This window comes from Phacochoerus africanus, chromosome 3, assembly GCF_016906955.1.
Source record: "Phacochoerus africanus isolate WHEZ1 chromosome 3, ROS_Pafr_v1, whole genome shotgun sequence".
Taxonomy (NCBI): Eukaryota; Metazoa; Chordata; class Mammalia; order Artiodactyla; family Suidae; genus Phacochoerus; species Phacochoerus africanus.
In genome coordinates this window covers 150,022,759-150,039,929 of record NC_062546.1, presented here as the reverse complement: position 1 = coordinate 150,039,929, position 17,171 = coordinate 150,022,759, and the positions used below count along the sequence as shown (strand labels likewise).

General features: G+C 35.3%; 1 protein-coding gene across 5 annotated transcripts in view; it reads left to right on the top strand.

Annotated features, from left to right (window-relative positions):
- CCDC141 (coiled-coil domain containing 141) overlaps positions 1-12,724 on the top strand; it is a 207,241-nt gene extending 194,517 nt beyond the window's left edge. The window contains exons 24-25 of one of the 5 annotated variants that reach the window (XM_047772988.1): positions 789-873; positions 12,605-12,724. In XM_047772988.1, the coding sequence (XP_047628944.1) occupies positions 789-873; positions 12,605-12,694 (175 nt within the window). In that variant the 3' untranslated portion in view covers positions 12,695-12,724. Of the gene's footprint in view, positions 1-788; positions 2,664-12,604 lie in introns of those variants that run through there. The other 4 variants (XM_047772987.1, XM_047772989.1, XM_047772986.1 and 1 more) reach the window with 4 other exon arrangements.
- Positions 12,725-17,171: the final 4,447 nt, after the last annotated feature.

The window sequence follows — 17,171 nt, the reverse complement described above, 5'->3', positions numbered from 1 at the left end:
TTTATAGAACAATGCAGCTAACTGCTCATGTTCATAGCTTTTAGAAACTTTTAGAAATGTGTCATTAACAGTAATCATCTAATTGCATAAATGCTTTTTATAATTAGAAATTATTTTCTGCTAATGAAATTAATTCACACAAATGAAATGAACTAATATCCTCAAGAAGTGGTACATAAGTACCTTCCTCTAAAGTGGCACCTTGGTATTCTCATATGGATGAAAATACCAAGGCACCATCAGATGATAATTAGATGATACTCATCTTGTAGGATGAGTATCATGGGGCAGATGAATCTTGCTCTGATAGATTCCAAGAAGCCACAAGCTGCTATGTCATAATGGCCAAAAGAGTGATGCCGGCCAAACAGAAGGTGCCATTTCCAGCTTGGGGATAAAGTTACCATGAGCAAATGGTGGATATTTGCGTGTGACCAGATGGCCTGTTTTGTTTTGTTTTGTTTTGTTTTGTTTTGTTTTGTTTTAAAAAAAAAAAGGAGTTGAATATCTGAGTTTTCATATGCAATATTCCAATATTCAATTTTGGAATTCAAAAAATGTTCCCAAAATTCAATTTTTAAAAAATGGGGTCTGAGTCTATGGCCACCATTTGCCAGCCTCTGCTTGCAGGAGAAACAGCCACACTGGAATATGTGGTTGCTGCAGAGTTTTCTGCTAATGCTGAGAATATTGCAGTAGTGATGGGCTGAATTGCAATGTTTGTCAGAACTTGGAAATGATATGAATTTGCAGTGATCCTGACTTTAAAAACTGACTCTCTGCTTTAGGTACAAGAAGGGCCAGAAATTGTCTGCAGACGAGCACTTGCAGGTTTTACACAAGGAGACAAGACATTTGGTGTTCATTCCGAAGGTATGCAAGGCAGACGAAGGCCTCTATGTGGCTCGGGCCCAAAACTCTAGTGGCATTCTGTCTTCCAATGTCATCCTCCACGTGACAGGTAACTGTAGGCCGCCAATCACACGAATAAACTGGATCATGCTGTGTGTCATCTATGTTAGCGTGTCACTGATATACTGGCTACTCACACAGTGACCACGGGGTTGGTACCATGGACATCATTCTCATGAGCCTAAAGGACAACAGTACAGCTGTTTATTTGCCTGCATCTCCCACAAAGCACCCCCATTGTGTGTATCTCCATTCTGGCCATATTGCTTTTTTGGCTCATAGCACTGCTTGGTGAAATGATCAAATTTTCTTTGGTGTTTTAAACGTATCTGAAGAGCTTGGTAAATCATTAGCAATGGATAGTGATATGTTTTTATATTCTAGGAAGAGATGTGTTGACTATAAAACACAATCAAATTATACTACATTTATTCCCTCCTAATTTAAGAGCATGCAGATCAAGGCTCACATCAGCATGGAGGTGTGAGTTACATTTCAAATCCACTTGCTTGATAATCTACTTCTAATTGTACTCATAAACATCTCTTTGTAGAATAACAGTAGAACTGTAGAACTGAAGTTGTCATTTTCATGACTGTGTAAGATGTCCTTTAATTTTGCTTTTCCTGTCCTGATCTCATTTGTTGAAATACATTCTATGTAGTTTCAACAAAGCCTACATTCCTGAGTCTGAGGATATCGCCGTAAATAATCATTCCTTGTGTTGATTTCATGGGTTTGACATTGGAAAAAGATGTGCTGTCAGCTTTAAATGGAGTTTGAAACTTCCATCAGCTGTGTGTGTCACAGAGCAAGATGGAACACAGCTGCAGGGGTGGACCAACGCTATTCCTGTCATCCCATTGACGTGTTTTGGGCAGCTATGGAAATGCAACTGCAACTAGTTCCTTTTGCTTCTAATCTTGATTCGGCTGCTGACCATTTTCACAGCCTGTGTTAAAGCATTGTAGTGTGTCAGTTTCCATTTGGAAAAATGGGTTGGGTATCTACCTCTTGACCAATTTCATGTCTTGTAACGATCTGGAAAGTGGAAAGTCCTCTATGAAGACTAGGGTAATTATATTGTTCAATATAATTTGTCATCACACTGCCTCCCGCCCACTATTTCTCTTTCAATGTTGCCTCCTTAGAATATTAGATGGAAGGAATGGGAAATCTGTAGGAAAATGATGTTTTATGCATTGGAGTTTAAATTCCTTTGTAATTTCTTAAGACAATAGCCTTTTCAAAGACTTGAAATTAAACTCAGGATGATACATTTAGTACGATATCAGGGGAAAATTATATTATAGGATGACTGAAGACAAACGCTATTCTTACAGTTATCACTGTAATATTGAAGAATGTTCTGTCTTTCTGAAATATATTATTCAGAAAAATGATAATTATTTTAGTTCCTTTAAAAAAGACATATGTATAAGAGAAGGCTTTCTTTTTAGATTGTAACCATAGTCTTTGTCATGTTAGGGTGAAATCTTTAGTTAAAAGAATCTTCATTATAGATTTTTTGATGAAGAGAAGGAATTATCTTACTGTAAAGACAGTCTACAAATAATAAAAGTATTTAATATATTCAACTTAATAGTTGATACTGATATCTGAAGATGTGAAATGTGTGACTAAGTAAAAAAAATAGCATGTATTTTCTTGTGCTATGTATTTAATTTAATGAAAAAATTAATCTCTTAATTTTTTTATAAATTTTGACAGAAACTTATTAAAAATTTATATTTATAGCATCCTAGGGAATTTATAGTCTCTTAACTCTCCTATCCTTTTTGTCCAGTTTCAAGCATTTTGCATATCTTGCCAAATCGCTATTCCCATTTGAAGCTAGAGAGTAAAACCTATTTATGTCCAAAGAGGGCAGGTAGGACCAGGTAACAAATTCTTTTCCCATTCTATCTCTTTCTTGTTAATTCAATGGGATATTCCATCCCATCTTGTCAGTTTGATTGAATTTTTAGTTTGGGGTTGCTAGAGCCTGGGAATTATTGGTTTGCTTTACCTATTGTGTGTCAGTTAATGTTTATCCCTGGGGAGCGGAATGTGATGTGTGTGTGTGTGTGTGTGTGTGTGTATCCATGGTGTATGACCAAGTAAAGAGTATAAGGTCCCCGATATATTTGAATTATATATTAGGCACAAGGTTAACATATATGATATATATACCTTATATATGTGTGATAAATATCACATATTTATATAATATATACATAGAGATCAAATATTGGGAAAAAGCATTATGCTGATTTTAAAATTTATTTCAGATAGCTATATATCTATCTGTCTGTCTATCATCCATCCTCCATCCATCCATTTACCTCCCTACCCACCTACCTATCTAAATATTCTTCTGAGATGTTGACTATCTAGTAATTCCCACAGCAATGAGGAATAACTAGCTTTTCAGTTATTCTTCTGGTTATATTTTAATTTCAAAGACTTAAGTGTGATTATCCTTTTAGTTAAATTTTTTGTCAAAATTTCCCCTTATAATATGAAACAAAATTATTGGTTCAAAGTGAAAAACCTAGGAAATGGATATGATATTTCTATTTTAAGATACATACATAATTTATACCCATATACTTCTAGAATACATTCTGTACAGTTAGTAACATCAAAACACTGTTCAACAAGAAAATGAAGATGACAAGAAAAAAAAAGAATATGTACTCAACACCTTGAAGGAATGCAACACAAAAAGTGTTTTGAGCTTCCTCTAAGGCAAAATCACTGGGTTTTCCAGTTTTGCTTTACTAATGAAAGGATATATAAACATTTGATGGTAATACATTCAATTCAAGGAAAAAACTTACCGTAGGAATCTTTACATGGTAAAGATTCTTTGCAAATCTTTACAATCTTCCATAATATCTAAAATATTTGGGAGAAGAAGCAGGACATTTTAGCTGTTTCATTCAATAATGCTAACCATCACTTATAATCAATACACAGGCCTAAACAGGTTATTGCAGGAAGCTTCTAACTTCTTCACCCAAGTTTAAATTTCTTCAAGTAGTACACAAGGCCTTTTAGGACTTGGCATCCCATCCCAGCCTCTGTTTTAACCCTTCTGACCCCCACTACAAGTAACCTTCAACTTCAGGTTTTACCCTATCATTCTCTTGCTTCTCTCCAGTCCTGTCTTCCCAGAACTCCCTTACTGTATTCCACCCAACCTCACGTGGCTTAACTCCTGCTTTTCATTCCAGGTCCTTTTGAGATGCAAGTTCCCCCAGGAAGCCTTCTGACCCATTGAGTTAAGTGTAGATGTTCCTGCTACATGCCCTGTCAGCACCTGAGCTGTCCATGTCATGTCCCTTAATAGTTGCATCAGCATCACATGTTTGAGCATCTGTCTCCTAGCTAGAGTGTGAGGCATCCTTATTAGCAGGATCTGTGACAGCCCTGTTCATCATCATACCCCAGCTCCTGAGATGTAGTCACACTCAAGAAATATTTTTTGAATTGTTGTCAGAGGTAAGCAAAGATAAGCCTAGCTTGTTTTTCTTTTCTTTTCTTTTCTTTTTCTTTTCTTTTCTTTTCTTTCTTTTTTTTTCTTTTTTTGGAAATATGGGTGGGGGGATGTAAAAAGAGAAAGATGTATTTGTCACTTGACTATTCTTTCTTGTTGTGGACATTAACCAGTCAGATCAGATTCTAGCCATAAAGTATGCATAAAACATCTTCACTTAATCTGCAAAACTTAAATGAGAGCCCTCCAGATCCCCTGGGCTGCACCCCAATTGAAAATTTAAACTTAAAGTGCTGGTGCTAGTAATCAAAATAATACTGAGGAGAGAAGAGGCAAAATTCAGGATCACTCTTCCAACATGTAAAGCAGATGTAATCAGGCATAAATCATCATCAGATGTAAGTGTAGAAGTGAGTGTTTCCCCCCTCAGTGACTATGTCCAAACTGCCAAAGCTGAAATTTGTGTACTTCTTTAGAACACTACACAAATTATCAATATTTTCTTGTAGCTGGGGCTCAGTAATCTGGTTGTGAACAGATCTTATTTGAAACCGGCATTTCATTCCTAAGTGTAAATATAAAAAAGCAAATCCAAGAACTTAGATTATTTGAATTCCAAATGAAGGAAGGAAAAATATATCAAACCTTGTTCCACTTTGTTTATTTTTATGCATGACCATTCTGCCATCTGAAGCTTTTAATATTCCTGTTGTAGGTACAGTATTTTAAGTGTGTCCATGAAATAAGTTAGCTGAAACAAAATAAAATATCTCCTCCTAGGACACTCTGATATTGTATGTGTCAATGCAAATGCCAAAGCATGACGGACTGTTTTCCATTTATAATAAGTAGAATCTTGAGCTGCATCAGAGAGCCAAAAGATTTGCATTCACTAAATGAAACAGTGTCCTGCTTAAAGCAACAATTCATTTTCTTCGCTCTCTTCACATGAGATGAGATTTGAATGTTATCAGCCGTGTATGAATCCAACCTCATACAGAAAGCATAAAGCTGCTAATTTGGCTTTCCTTCAAGAAGCCCCACACCACTATTCCTTGTGTTGCTGAGAGTTTATATAACATCATGAACTACCGAAGCATTGGGAGTGAAGTTTGGACGCATGACCCTCCTCCAGATGAACAAGTCTTTGATTTTGGAGGTTGAGTATTTGGCCAGATAGCTCTTCCTTCTGTTCAATGGAAATTTCATTTGTTTAAGCCAGTACCTGACAAATCTAATTCTTTGGATCCTTTTTTTATACCATAAAATTAACACCCTATCCTCCTCATGGTACAAGGGAATAGAAAGAATTGTATAGATAAGAATGTTTGTGTGTGTATATTTCCAGTTATAGTAATAAAAGCCAGGTGAAACAGAAACAAATTTTAACCATAGGAGTAGCTAGAAAGATTGGTGGTTTTTCTTTAAATCAGAACAATAATAATCACATAATTTAAAGTTTTCATTCTATAATCAAATGGCTCCCTGTTGTGGGTCTTTTCCCATTTAGAACCCACAATTAAACAATACTTGTGAAATAATAGCTCCAAAGCTAGCTAATGAAATAAAAATTTCCTTCTGTCATTCAACAACTGTTCTTTTCCAACACCTGTCTTGATCCAAACTACTACAAAGTAATATTTGTATTTTTCATTGCCATTAACCATCATATAATAAAATCTTTGAAGATAAAAATTCAAAAGATGAAATATAAAGGATCTTTATCCATGGCTAATAGTCTCTAACCTGTAATATTCTAATGATGCCAGAAAGCCTCCTTTACTTTGTAGTAAGTATTATGTAAACCCCCTACACAAACAGGCTATTGGCAGACAGGGCAGCTGGATTATGGAGACAAGGTAGGAAGCAGGTACCTGGCAGGATCAGAAAGGTTAAATGATGAACTGCTCCAAAGTCTCTCTCCTAGCAGCTGTTGTTGTGCCAACCCTCGGAGGCCTACCTTTGATTCAAGTTAATGCATCTTCAGAAGATGCCTCTTAAATTCCTACTAAAGGAATAATAGAATTTCTTATCACATCCTGGCCTGGGTTATCTGATTAAATAAGAATGTTTCCTGATGGGAGGGGGAGGGAGTGGGAGGGATCGGGAGCTTGGGCTTATCAGACACAACTTAGAATAGATTTACAAGGAGATCCTGCTGAATAGCATTGAGAACTTTGTCTAGATACTCATTTTGCAACAGAAGAAAGGGTGGGGGGGAAAATGTAATTGTAATGTATACATGTAAGGATAACCTGACCCCCTTGCTGTACAGTGGGAAAATAAAATAAAATAAAATAAAATAAAATAAAAGTTTCCCTCACAAAAACAAAACAAAACAAAACTCTGATAGATTCCTGTGAGAAAATGGGCTATGTGGGAATTTAAAAGATATGTCTCCTGTGTTCTACTAAGCATTGGAAATTGTATGACAAGAGGGAAAAGAATAGCCAACCATCAAGGTAAGGAAACTGAGTCATCTTTGGGTTTCATCCTCCCTCTCAGTGTAAATTTGCTATAGATCCAAGAGATATATGCGGTGAGCTCACTGAGAGAGGCCACAACAAAATGAGTCTGCATGACATTTTTTTGTTATTAAATTGGAGGACTGAACTGAGTGAAATAGTATCAAGATGAGGCCTAAATCCATAACTGATGTTCTTATAAGATAGACGCAGAGGAGACACATGGGAAATGCCAGGTGACAATGGAAGGAGATTGGTGCCGTGCAGCTGCTGCAGCCAGAGAGCCCAAAGGTGGCCACCGCTAGAGGTGAGAAAAGCAATGAAGGGCTCTTCCCTAGAAACATTAGAGAGAGCCTGGTCCCACCAATGGCTTCACTTTGCACATCTAGCCTTCAGAACTGAGAAAGAATAAATTTCTGTTGTTTTAAGACACCCATATTGTGGTATGGTCATCCCTCAGTATCCCCCAGGGAATTGGCTCTACCACCTGCCCTCCCCTCCACCGATACCAAAATCCACCAATGCTCCAATCCCCTTATATAAAATAGCATAGTGCATGAGCCCTCTTTATCCACAGGTTCTTCATCAGCAGATACCAAAGGCCAACTGTTCTTTATTACGGCAGCCCCAGGAAACCAATTCAAAATGTTTGAGAGAAGCCCATACAAGCCTTTCTCTAGTAATAGACACCAACAAGACTTTCCAATGGGTATATCTGGGTTATGCTGCAAGGCCTCTGTTCTCTTCTTAACTTGGGGGAATCACCTTGGTACATTTCAATCAACCAGCAACCATTCATCTTTTATGTGAACATTGCTCCAAAGTGCACCTGGTTCTAGGTGTTCTAAAGGAAGCAGAAGTCCTTCAAGACAAGGCCATCAGTGGATTTACTACTTGCTTGGTGATGATACACAGGCATGAACAAGAAAAGAACAACAAAAAAAATGTAATCAAAGTGAGGAAAAAATGGACTCTGCAGTAGGGGAAAAAGCAAAGGGAAGTTGAGGTTAGAAATGTGAACCAAAGAATGAAAATGCAGTGTGATACAGTAAAAGAAAGGGTAAGGGAGAAGTTCAATAAACAGTACTATTAACAGTCAAATATTAGGATATATATGACCAAAATAGCACTATGAATCAATTAGGTCTGTTTGACATTTATAGAATATTGTATTCAACAACAGCAGAATGCACATGGAGCATTTACCAAGATAGACCACATAATTGGTCATAAAACACACCTTATTTAACAAATTTAAAGGAATAATGATCATACAAAGTATGTTTTTAGATCACAATAGAATTAAATCAGAAATCAAAGAGATAGTTGGAAAATCTCCAAATATTTGGAAATGTTTAAATAGCATACGTCTAAATAAAATGAGTTGAAAAGTAAATCTGAAGAGAAAATTTTAAATATATATATGTCTTTCTGCCTTTTCTAGGGCCACTCTCACGGCATATGGAGGTTCCCAGGCTAGGGGTCTAATTGGAGCTATAGCCGCTGGCCTACACCAGAGTCACAGCAACACAGGATCCAAGCTGCATCTGTGACCTCCACCACAGCTCACGGCAATGCCAGATCCTTAACCCACTGAGGGAGGCCATGGATCAAACCTGCAACCTCATGGTTCCTAGTTGGATTCATTAACCACTGAGCCATGATGGGAACTCCTTTTTTATTTTTTTACTTTTTATTTTTTTTTGTCTTAAATGTTTTGAAATACGTAAAAATACAACTTATGTGTGTGATAACAGCAAATGAAGTGTTTATAGAGAAAGTTATAACATTAAATGCATGTATGACAAAAGAAAATACTAAAATCTATAACCAAAGCTCCAACTCTAGGAAACTAGAGGAAATAGAACTATTTAAGCCTATACCAAGCAAAATTGGAATATAAATCAATGACTTTGAAAACAGGAAAATAATCGAGAAAAATCAACTTAGCCAAAACCTGTTTCTCTGAGAGAGGAAAAAAAAAGGTAAAATTGATACACTTCTACACAGGCTAACCAAGTAAAGAGAGGGAAGAGATTGCCAATGTCAGAAATTAAAGAAGGGTTATCTCTCCTGATCCTTGGACATTAATAGTGTAATAATGGAAATACTATGAGCGACTCTATGCCCACAAATTTGATAACTGAGGTGAAAGAGATCAGTTCCTTAAGAGATAAAGACTACCAAAACTGTAGAGGCAGAAATGGACAATCCAAATAGCCCTATGTCCGTATGAGAAATTGAACATATAATTAATAAGCTTCCAAAAATGAAAACACTAGGCCCAGATAGTGTCACTGGTAAATTTACTAAACATTTAAGGAAGGATAATACCAATTCTCTATGATCTTTTCAAGAAATAGAAATAAAAGATCACTTTCTTAACTCATTCTATGAGTCAGACTTACCCTAGTACTAAAACCAGATAAAGATATTAGGCTAAAATTACAGACCAATATTTCTCATGAATATAGACACAAAAATTCTCAACACAATACCAACAAATCATATCCAACAGTGAATAAATAAAATTATACATACAAGGGAGATTTGTTCCAGGTAAGCAAGACTGGTCTGATAGTCAAAAGTCAGTGTAATCCTCCACATCTACAGGCAAAAGAAGAATAATCATATGATTATATCAATTGCTTCACTAATAACATTTGAGAAAATACGTTATTCATGAAAATTTAAAAAAAAAAAAACACTTGGAAAACTAGTAGCAGAACAAATTTCCTCAACTTGATAAAGAACATCTACAAAAAAACCCACAACACAACCCTATAACTAACATCAACTTAGTGGTGGAGACTGGACCCTTTCTCCCTAAGACTGGGAATTAGGTAAGAATGTCCTCTCCCCACTCCTATCCGACATTGTACTACCTAGTGAATAAGACAAGAAAAGGAAATAAAGATTATATAGATTGGAAAAGAAGAAATAGAAATGCTTTTATTTACAAAAAGCATGATTTTCTACATAGAAAAATCCCAAAGAATCTGAAAAAATTCTTGGAACTAATAAATGAATATAGCGAGCTCACCAAGAGCAAAAGGCCTGTAGCAATGGTATCCAGGAAAAAGGCAGGGAGTTAGCAATAAATGAATCATAGTGAATCAGGCATATTTAGAGGCCAAGGCAAAGGTGACAACATGAATTTGCCTGTTTTCCATAAATAGATTACAGCCATCATGGATACTTGTAATCTAGTTGCAGTATCTCACACTTGATTTTTCTGTAGCTTCCTGCATTATTTCTTTTTTTTTGGGGGGGGGGAGCGGTTGAGAGAAGTAAATTATTTGAAGGAGACAATGCTCAACAGAGCAAGGAACTATTTGATGTGGAACATAAATCAAATTTGGTCATTTGCTGCCATTGTCATTATCAGAGAAAGAGAAAAAAATTAGAAAGACATTGTAATTACAGTGTTGTAGAGCTGAGATTTCTCCAACAATAGCATATGAATATTAGAACAAAAGGAGTCCTTTTAGTCTCTGACATCAAATCCCAGAGAGTATGATTTATCAGTTGGTATTCTTGCACTGCAAGAATGAAGGTATCACACATGGATAAGTACTTTTCCTATTAGCAAGAATGGACACATGCTACTAGTATATTTTTAAGATTTCTTGGTAGAAACCAGAGCTAAAATATGTCAGCCATTATATTATACTTTAAAAAGTAATCAGTTTCATAAAGTCATATCTGGGTCTATTAAAGGATGGAATACAAAAGACTACTTTGACACCTACATTTAACCGGAAACGTCAATGAAGCCAATTGTTTTGTATTTTCGAGGTGGTAACTATAAGTGCTTTCTTCATTTCCATGTTCTTATAGATAATTTTTGGTCATATACATCATTTGTCTAAAATATAATTGTATCACACATTATCATTTAAAAGAAAACCAAGGTACTTCAAATCCAAGTATTAAATATATACTTCATCAAAAGCTGTGTAAACATAATCATATAAACAGTGGAGCACTGTTACAACCCTGTCCAGGACTTATAAATGGATATGCAAGCAAAGCATTCATTGTAGTTTTGTAAAAGTCTATGGAAGCATATTATATAATCACAGCAATATTGATTTACTATTACAGTTAAAACTGGATCATGAACACCATGAAGAATGACCCAGGCTTCACAGAGCATACCTGTGTGTGTTGAGACCCAGGTCTTAGGTTATGGGTTTGGTTTTCTTGACACATGAGTCCCATTCTTTTGTGCTCTGACTATAACCCATCATAGTTAAAATTCTGTAAATTAGAGGGATGGTACCATCTCACAGAGAATCTCAAAATTAGGAAAATCTATATGGTTTCTTTGTATGTGATAAATTGTTGGTTGGCTTAATCACAGTTATGTAGCACAGTGTCACATGTCATTAATATCATCATGAATTAATAAAAACCATTTCAAGAGTTTGGTATCTTGGTGATATGTGTTTGTGTATGTATGTGTTTGTGTACCTATTTCTTAGTATTAGTTCATATGTGTATAGATTAGGTAATATATAAAATTCCCAAGTGATATATGATGTAGTAAGGTTAGGAAAACACCTCTTCTTAATTGTACTAGTGCCAAAAGCAGCTGATGACCAAGAGTTAATGGAAAAATAGGCTTTTCTTATTTTAACAGTGGTATAATTCAGACATATATTTATGTTCATCCTACAAGATAAAATGCTCATCACAACTCCATTTTTTAAAATGTGTGAATAACTAGTAAAAAAAATAATAATACAAAAGATATTTTTGCAACATAAAAAAAAAAAGCCAGTATATTTCAAAGAGGATTCTCAGATTACTGATAAGGGGAAATACTGTTGATACAAATGTATCAACTCCAAATATAAATCCATTTAACTTCCTCATGTCACAATTCAAAAAAGAGTCACTTTTAAATATAACTTCGAGTTTACTTTTATTTAAATGTAATAACAGTATCATAAATCTTGCTTGAGAAGCAGCAGGTTTTTTTTTTAATCCATTGGCCATTGTATTTGTATCTTCCGTATGAAGTATTGATTGTGGGTTCTTAAAGATGGATTTTCCCAGCTCATTTCTCAAGGTTATTAAAGCATATATGATTATTTCAGGAACAAATGTTTTGTGTGTTCATTTATTTTTTTATTCCTAATGATTTACACCTACAAATAATGAAATGTGTATTATGTCTACTTAGTACCTAGAAACAAAGTAGAGTTTATTGCCTGTTTCATAGCTCCACTAGGAGTCCTTTAAAATGTAATTTAACTTTAAATTTTTGTAAAGGTAATAACTTTAATCTGATTTTATAATTTACCTTTTGCAGATAGGTACATTTGTTCATATGTAAATAATGATTCATCAGTGTTCTTAATAGAGTCAATTGCTTTAATTCAAGAGAGGAAATTTTCATGGTATTTGATATTTGATAGGGAATATACTCCTATTTCACATTCTATTGCAGAATAGTGATCTGTTCATATCAGGATAGTAATCAAATCAAGTGAAGACAGTTTTCTAATGTACTGGTTTCTCATTAGGGTATAATCTTTCACCATGAAAAAGAAACTAGCTGTTGAATTCGTTTCTCCTATGCTTTTTCACCATGTCATTAATTTTAATGGGAAAATGTTTAGAAGTATGAAATAAAAATTTCTTTGCCTGACACTAAGTAAATAATTGTATACTGCATACATAATTTAACCCAATGGTCATATTAAACATTTTTCAGGTTCATGGAACTGTGCTGGTGAAATTCACTGAAATTGAATTCCATGGCCAACACAAACAGGAAATATTATCTAAGGCAATAAATAGGTGAGATGATAAAGACAAGATGTTGAACCATCACTCTAGCAATATAAGGAGATGACAAATGGGATGGAGGATGGGAACCACTGAAGGAAATGTAAACCTAGTTGTGGTTGTGTGTTACTGTTCTTCTCTGTGGTGTTGGTTTTAAAAAAAAAGTGTCCTCCTCTTCTGTTTTAGAGTAAACACACATAAATATACATACACGTATACATCCATGTATATCTACAAACTTGGCTATAAACGCATCTAATGTATCTGCATCCATAATGCGTGTCCTCTGAAAATCTTACAAGACAGTGTGGAAGGTCATTTCAGGCATCCTAATCTGTCTCCATGGGACCATTCCACCAGAGCTAATCTGGAGGCTCCTGGGGCCAGCTAGATTCAGGCATGACTCCTCCAGTGCAGTATGCAGACACTGGCAGGTAAGCCTCTAACATTTAGCCTCTTGGGGCCAGTCCTCGAAGTTTCCAACTGGTAGCAAACAGGAACATTTCTCCATTGAGTATCCACACTTGACGACCCCTCCCCTTCATAATTGATTCTCTTTAAGTGAAGAATTAATATAAAGTAAGAGGAAAATATTTTTCACAACGACTTTAGAACTACAATTCTTAAAGAACAAATTGCCTGAAGTCAACTGCTTAACTTTTTCTGATGTGTCTTTTAGAACCTTGCTGTAGAGGACCCACAGCATCAGAGCTTGTTGAAAATGAAGGATCTAAGACTCTGCCCCAGACCTACTGAATAAGAACTGGCATCTTAGCAAGATTCTCAGGTCATTTTTATGCACATTAAAGCTTGAGAAACATTGTTTTGGAGAATACCTTGGTTTTTAAAGAGTTCAAGACTTGTATGCAATAACTTCAGGTTGGTGGCATCTGGGCTCCAAATTTGTAAGATTCAAAATGGAAAAATTCAAAAGATTGTACAGGAACATTGAGGTAGCTTGCCAGGTTTTCACAGTAGAAACAGTAAAAGAAGTTAGAGTCACTGGGATCTTTCTGAATCTGTAGAGTTCTGTTTTAAAATGAATTTAGATTTAGGGATCACATGTTTGATCAGATCATTTTGATGATGTGTGGTATTAGGCAATGCTACCAAGAACACTGCAAAACTAGCTCCAGAAGAATAACTATCTTCTATGTTCTAAGCCTACAGTGCTAGGCAACAAAATCTCTTAGGGCCATAGTAGGTCAGGCAGATTATAATGACTACAGTTCTTTGTTTGAAAATATGCCAAGGATTTATTCAGAATTAAGAAAATATTCAGCTCATTTAGAACTCCTTTGGAGGGGGCGGGAGGAATCAGAATCACTTGCAGATTTACTCAAAAGTTGTATACCCCACCAACAACCATAAATAGCCAACAAGTCAATGCCAACATTAAGTGCCCTTTGGAAAGTTTAGCAATGAGTTCCCAGAGCATACTATTTCAAGTGACCTAAAAAGCTTGAGTTATGATAATCACTTAAACATTCTGCAATAAAATAATTAAATTTTAGAATATTACTAACACCTATTGCTGCCATTTCTGTAAATAGAGATTACCAAGGAAAGTTTGCTGTTCATGTTATTAGCATTAAAGTATATTTTTGATTTCATTCATAGTACAAAGTCTCTATGGCTGTTTTAATAACATTGATACATATGTTAAAAATTAGTGTCATTGATATATAAATTATATGACATTGGCTGTATAGTACATTATTGGAAATAAGCAAATTATAACCAAGCTTCACTTTCATTTTAATTTTTAAATGATGATATTAATTTAATTTTAATCTAGAAATGCCATTTTGATATAAAACAGATGAGATAAAACTCAGCCCTTCTATTGATGTTGCTCTGAGAAACCTAGAGACATTGGAATCTTTCTTCAATTGGAAAATATAGGCTTTTTTATTGAAGTTGTCATGTATCTTTTTACCAGTCAATTGAAATCCTTAAATAATGCTTCTTTAAAGAGTGGAACACTGAGTTTATAAAATATATGTCACACATTTGAGCCTGTTTTAATCATCTTGCATTCAAATAGAAATAGAAATGAGCATTTATTTTAAAGATATGGGCTATTCTCTCTCTTTACTACTCCTTTTAAATGTTACTATTTTGAAGAGCTAAAGACCTAAATTCTAATCCTAGCTCTGCTGCAGAAGAGCTCTGAGGATTTAGGCAACTAAAATCTCTATCCCTCATGTTCCTTGCCTGTGAATGATGGTATAATTTAAAACATCTCTAAAAGTGCTTCCAGGCCTCACTGATCTCTAAGGAGTATTAAATACACAAGTACATCCTTGATTTTCTCATTAGAACAAGCAGATGATGTTACCAAGGACTTGGTATTTGAGGGCCAAATGATCAAGAGGCCAGCCAAGTTTTAGAATAAAATTTAAAGAAAATTCCCTGGGAAGCAGAAGGCAAAGAAGAACTTTCTTTGCTGGGAATAGCACAGACTTGGCAGTCATAAAATATTCTCTTTATTCAACAGAGAAGAAAAGAAAAATATTATGGTAGGACTCCAAATAGAGTCAGTTAAAAACAGGGTATAACCAAGCATAGGCAGGCTCTTATTCAACCCCCCCAAATCCCAGCCTCAGTGCCCTTTAATGCAGAAATGCTGTTGGCCATCTATGACTCAGTTGAAGGGTAAAATAAGTGAGAACATAGCACGTAGTTGTTGATGAAGCATCCCTACGTTAGAAAAGAGAAAGTTAATCGGCATAAATCTTGACATTCTCTAGAGAAATGCAACCCTAGGGGAACATCCTCTTTGTGTGGAATGAGTATAAAGTTATGTAGTAGCATAATAGAACATAAAAAGTTATTTGGACATGTTTAGCATGTGGAATCTTGTAGAACTTCATAGATAGTCAACCTCATAAGACTGTAGCACTTTATATTTTTATTTTTATTTTTTATTTTTTGGCCACCCCAGGGCATATGGAGTTCCTGAGCTAGGGATCAGATCCAAGCCACAGTTGAGACCTATGCTTCAGCTGCGGCGATGCTGGATCCTTAACCCACTGTGCCAGACTAAGGATCAAACCTACATCCCAGTGCTGCAGAGATGCCACAGATCCCATTGCATCACAGTGGGAACTCTAAACTGTAGCACTTTTTAAAATTTTTCAAAATTTTAGCTTTTATTATATTGAAATGAAGTCAAATTATTTTTCTTTTATACTCTCCTTTGAAATAAGATTTTACATATTTCTAAAGCTTTCTTCTAAATGGCTTTATAAATTAATGTTTTTTTAAAAAAAATTTATTGTTTGATTTCACTTTGATCTACTTTAGCTCATTGTCAGGGAGAAACAACTGTGTTTAATCACTTTTTTAAACAATATTTTTTATTGCATTTCGAGTAATTACAACTAGAACACTTCATATTTTTTTTCTAAATTGAACTTAAGCCTGGACAAAAATATTTTTAAGTGCCCAACATGTTCAGATATCATTTTCTTCATTTTTAAAATTTTCATAGAAAGAGAATCTCTGTTTAATTAGGAATACATATCTAAAGGGAAAATCTGATTTTGTGAAATTATAAACTCTCATTTTCAGAAGGAAGATAATCCTGAAAGATAAATTATATGAGCCTTGTCTGAGTGACTACAACCCCACCCCTCATCCTAAACACACACACACACACACACACACACACACATACCCTCTACCAGTGTGACCAGACCAAGGAAAATGAGAAGCAGGAACATAGTAACACAAGTCAGAGCCAAATAAGACATGTAAAAATAGTACCTTAAGCTTTCAGAGCCACCAATTTTCAAAGTGAGCCAGAGGACAAAGCAATAGCTATATTTTCAAACAGAAACTAAGTACAACTTTCTAATCAGCCACCCTGTGTTAGAACATAAACTGCAGTTAATCATTATTTGATGTCCTGTTTTGTGTCCCATAAACAAGGGGATGTATTGTTGGTGTGCTTTACTTGGTGAACATGCTTATGCATATGCTTCATAATAGAGGCAATAAATAGATTCTACTCTTTTAATTTAATAGAATGCTTTTTTAAAAATAACTTATATGTATATTAGCCAGAATATTTTCTATGTGGAAACTGAGTTTTGCCTGGGTTTTGAGAAGACTGTTTCATAGCATATGTATATATTTACTAAAGTTACTTAAAGGTAAGGACAACGGGTTTTCCTGGTGTACCCCTCTAAGGCTGAGTCTCTCAACCTTGGCATTATTAACATGTGGGGCCAGATAAACCTTTGTTGTGGGGACAGTCCTATGCATCATAGAATGTTCAACTCCCTGGCTTCTACCCACTAGACACCGTAGCGCATCCACCCTCGGTTGTAACACCCAAAAGCGTCTCTAGATATTGCCAAATATCCCCTGGCATAAAATCATCCCCAGTTGGGAATCACTGTTCTAAAGATACACGTTAGCACAGCCATGGTCAGAATCAAACAATGGTGATTTGTTAACAAAATTTAGAAAATAAGATCCAGCAA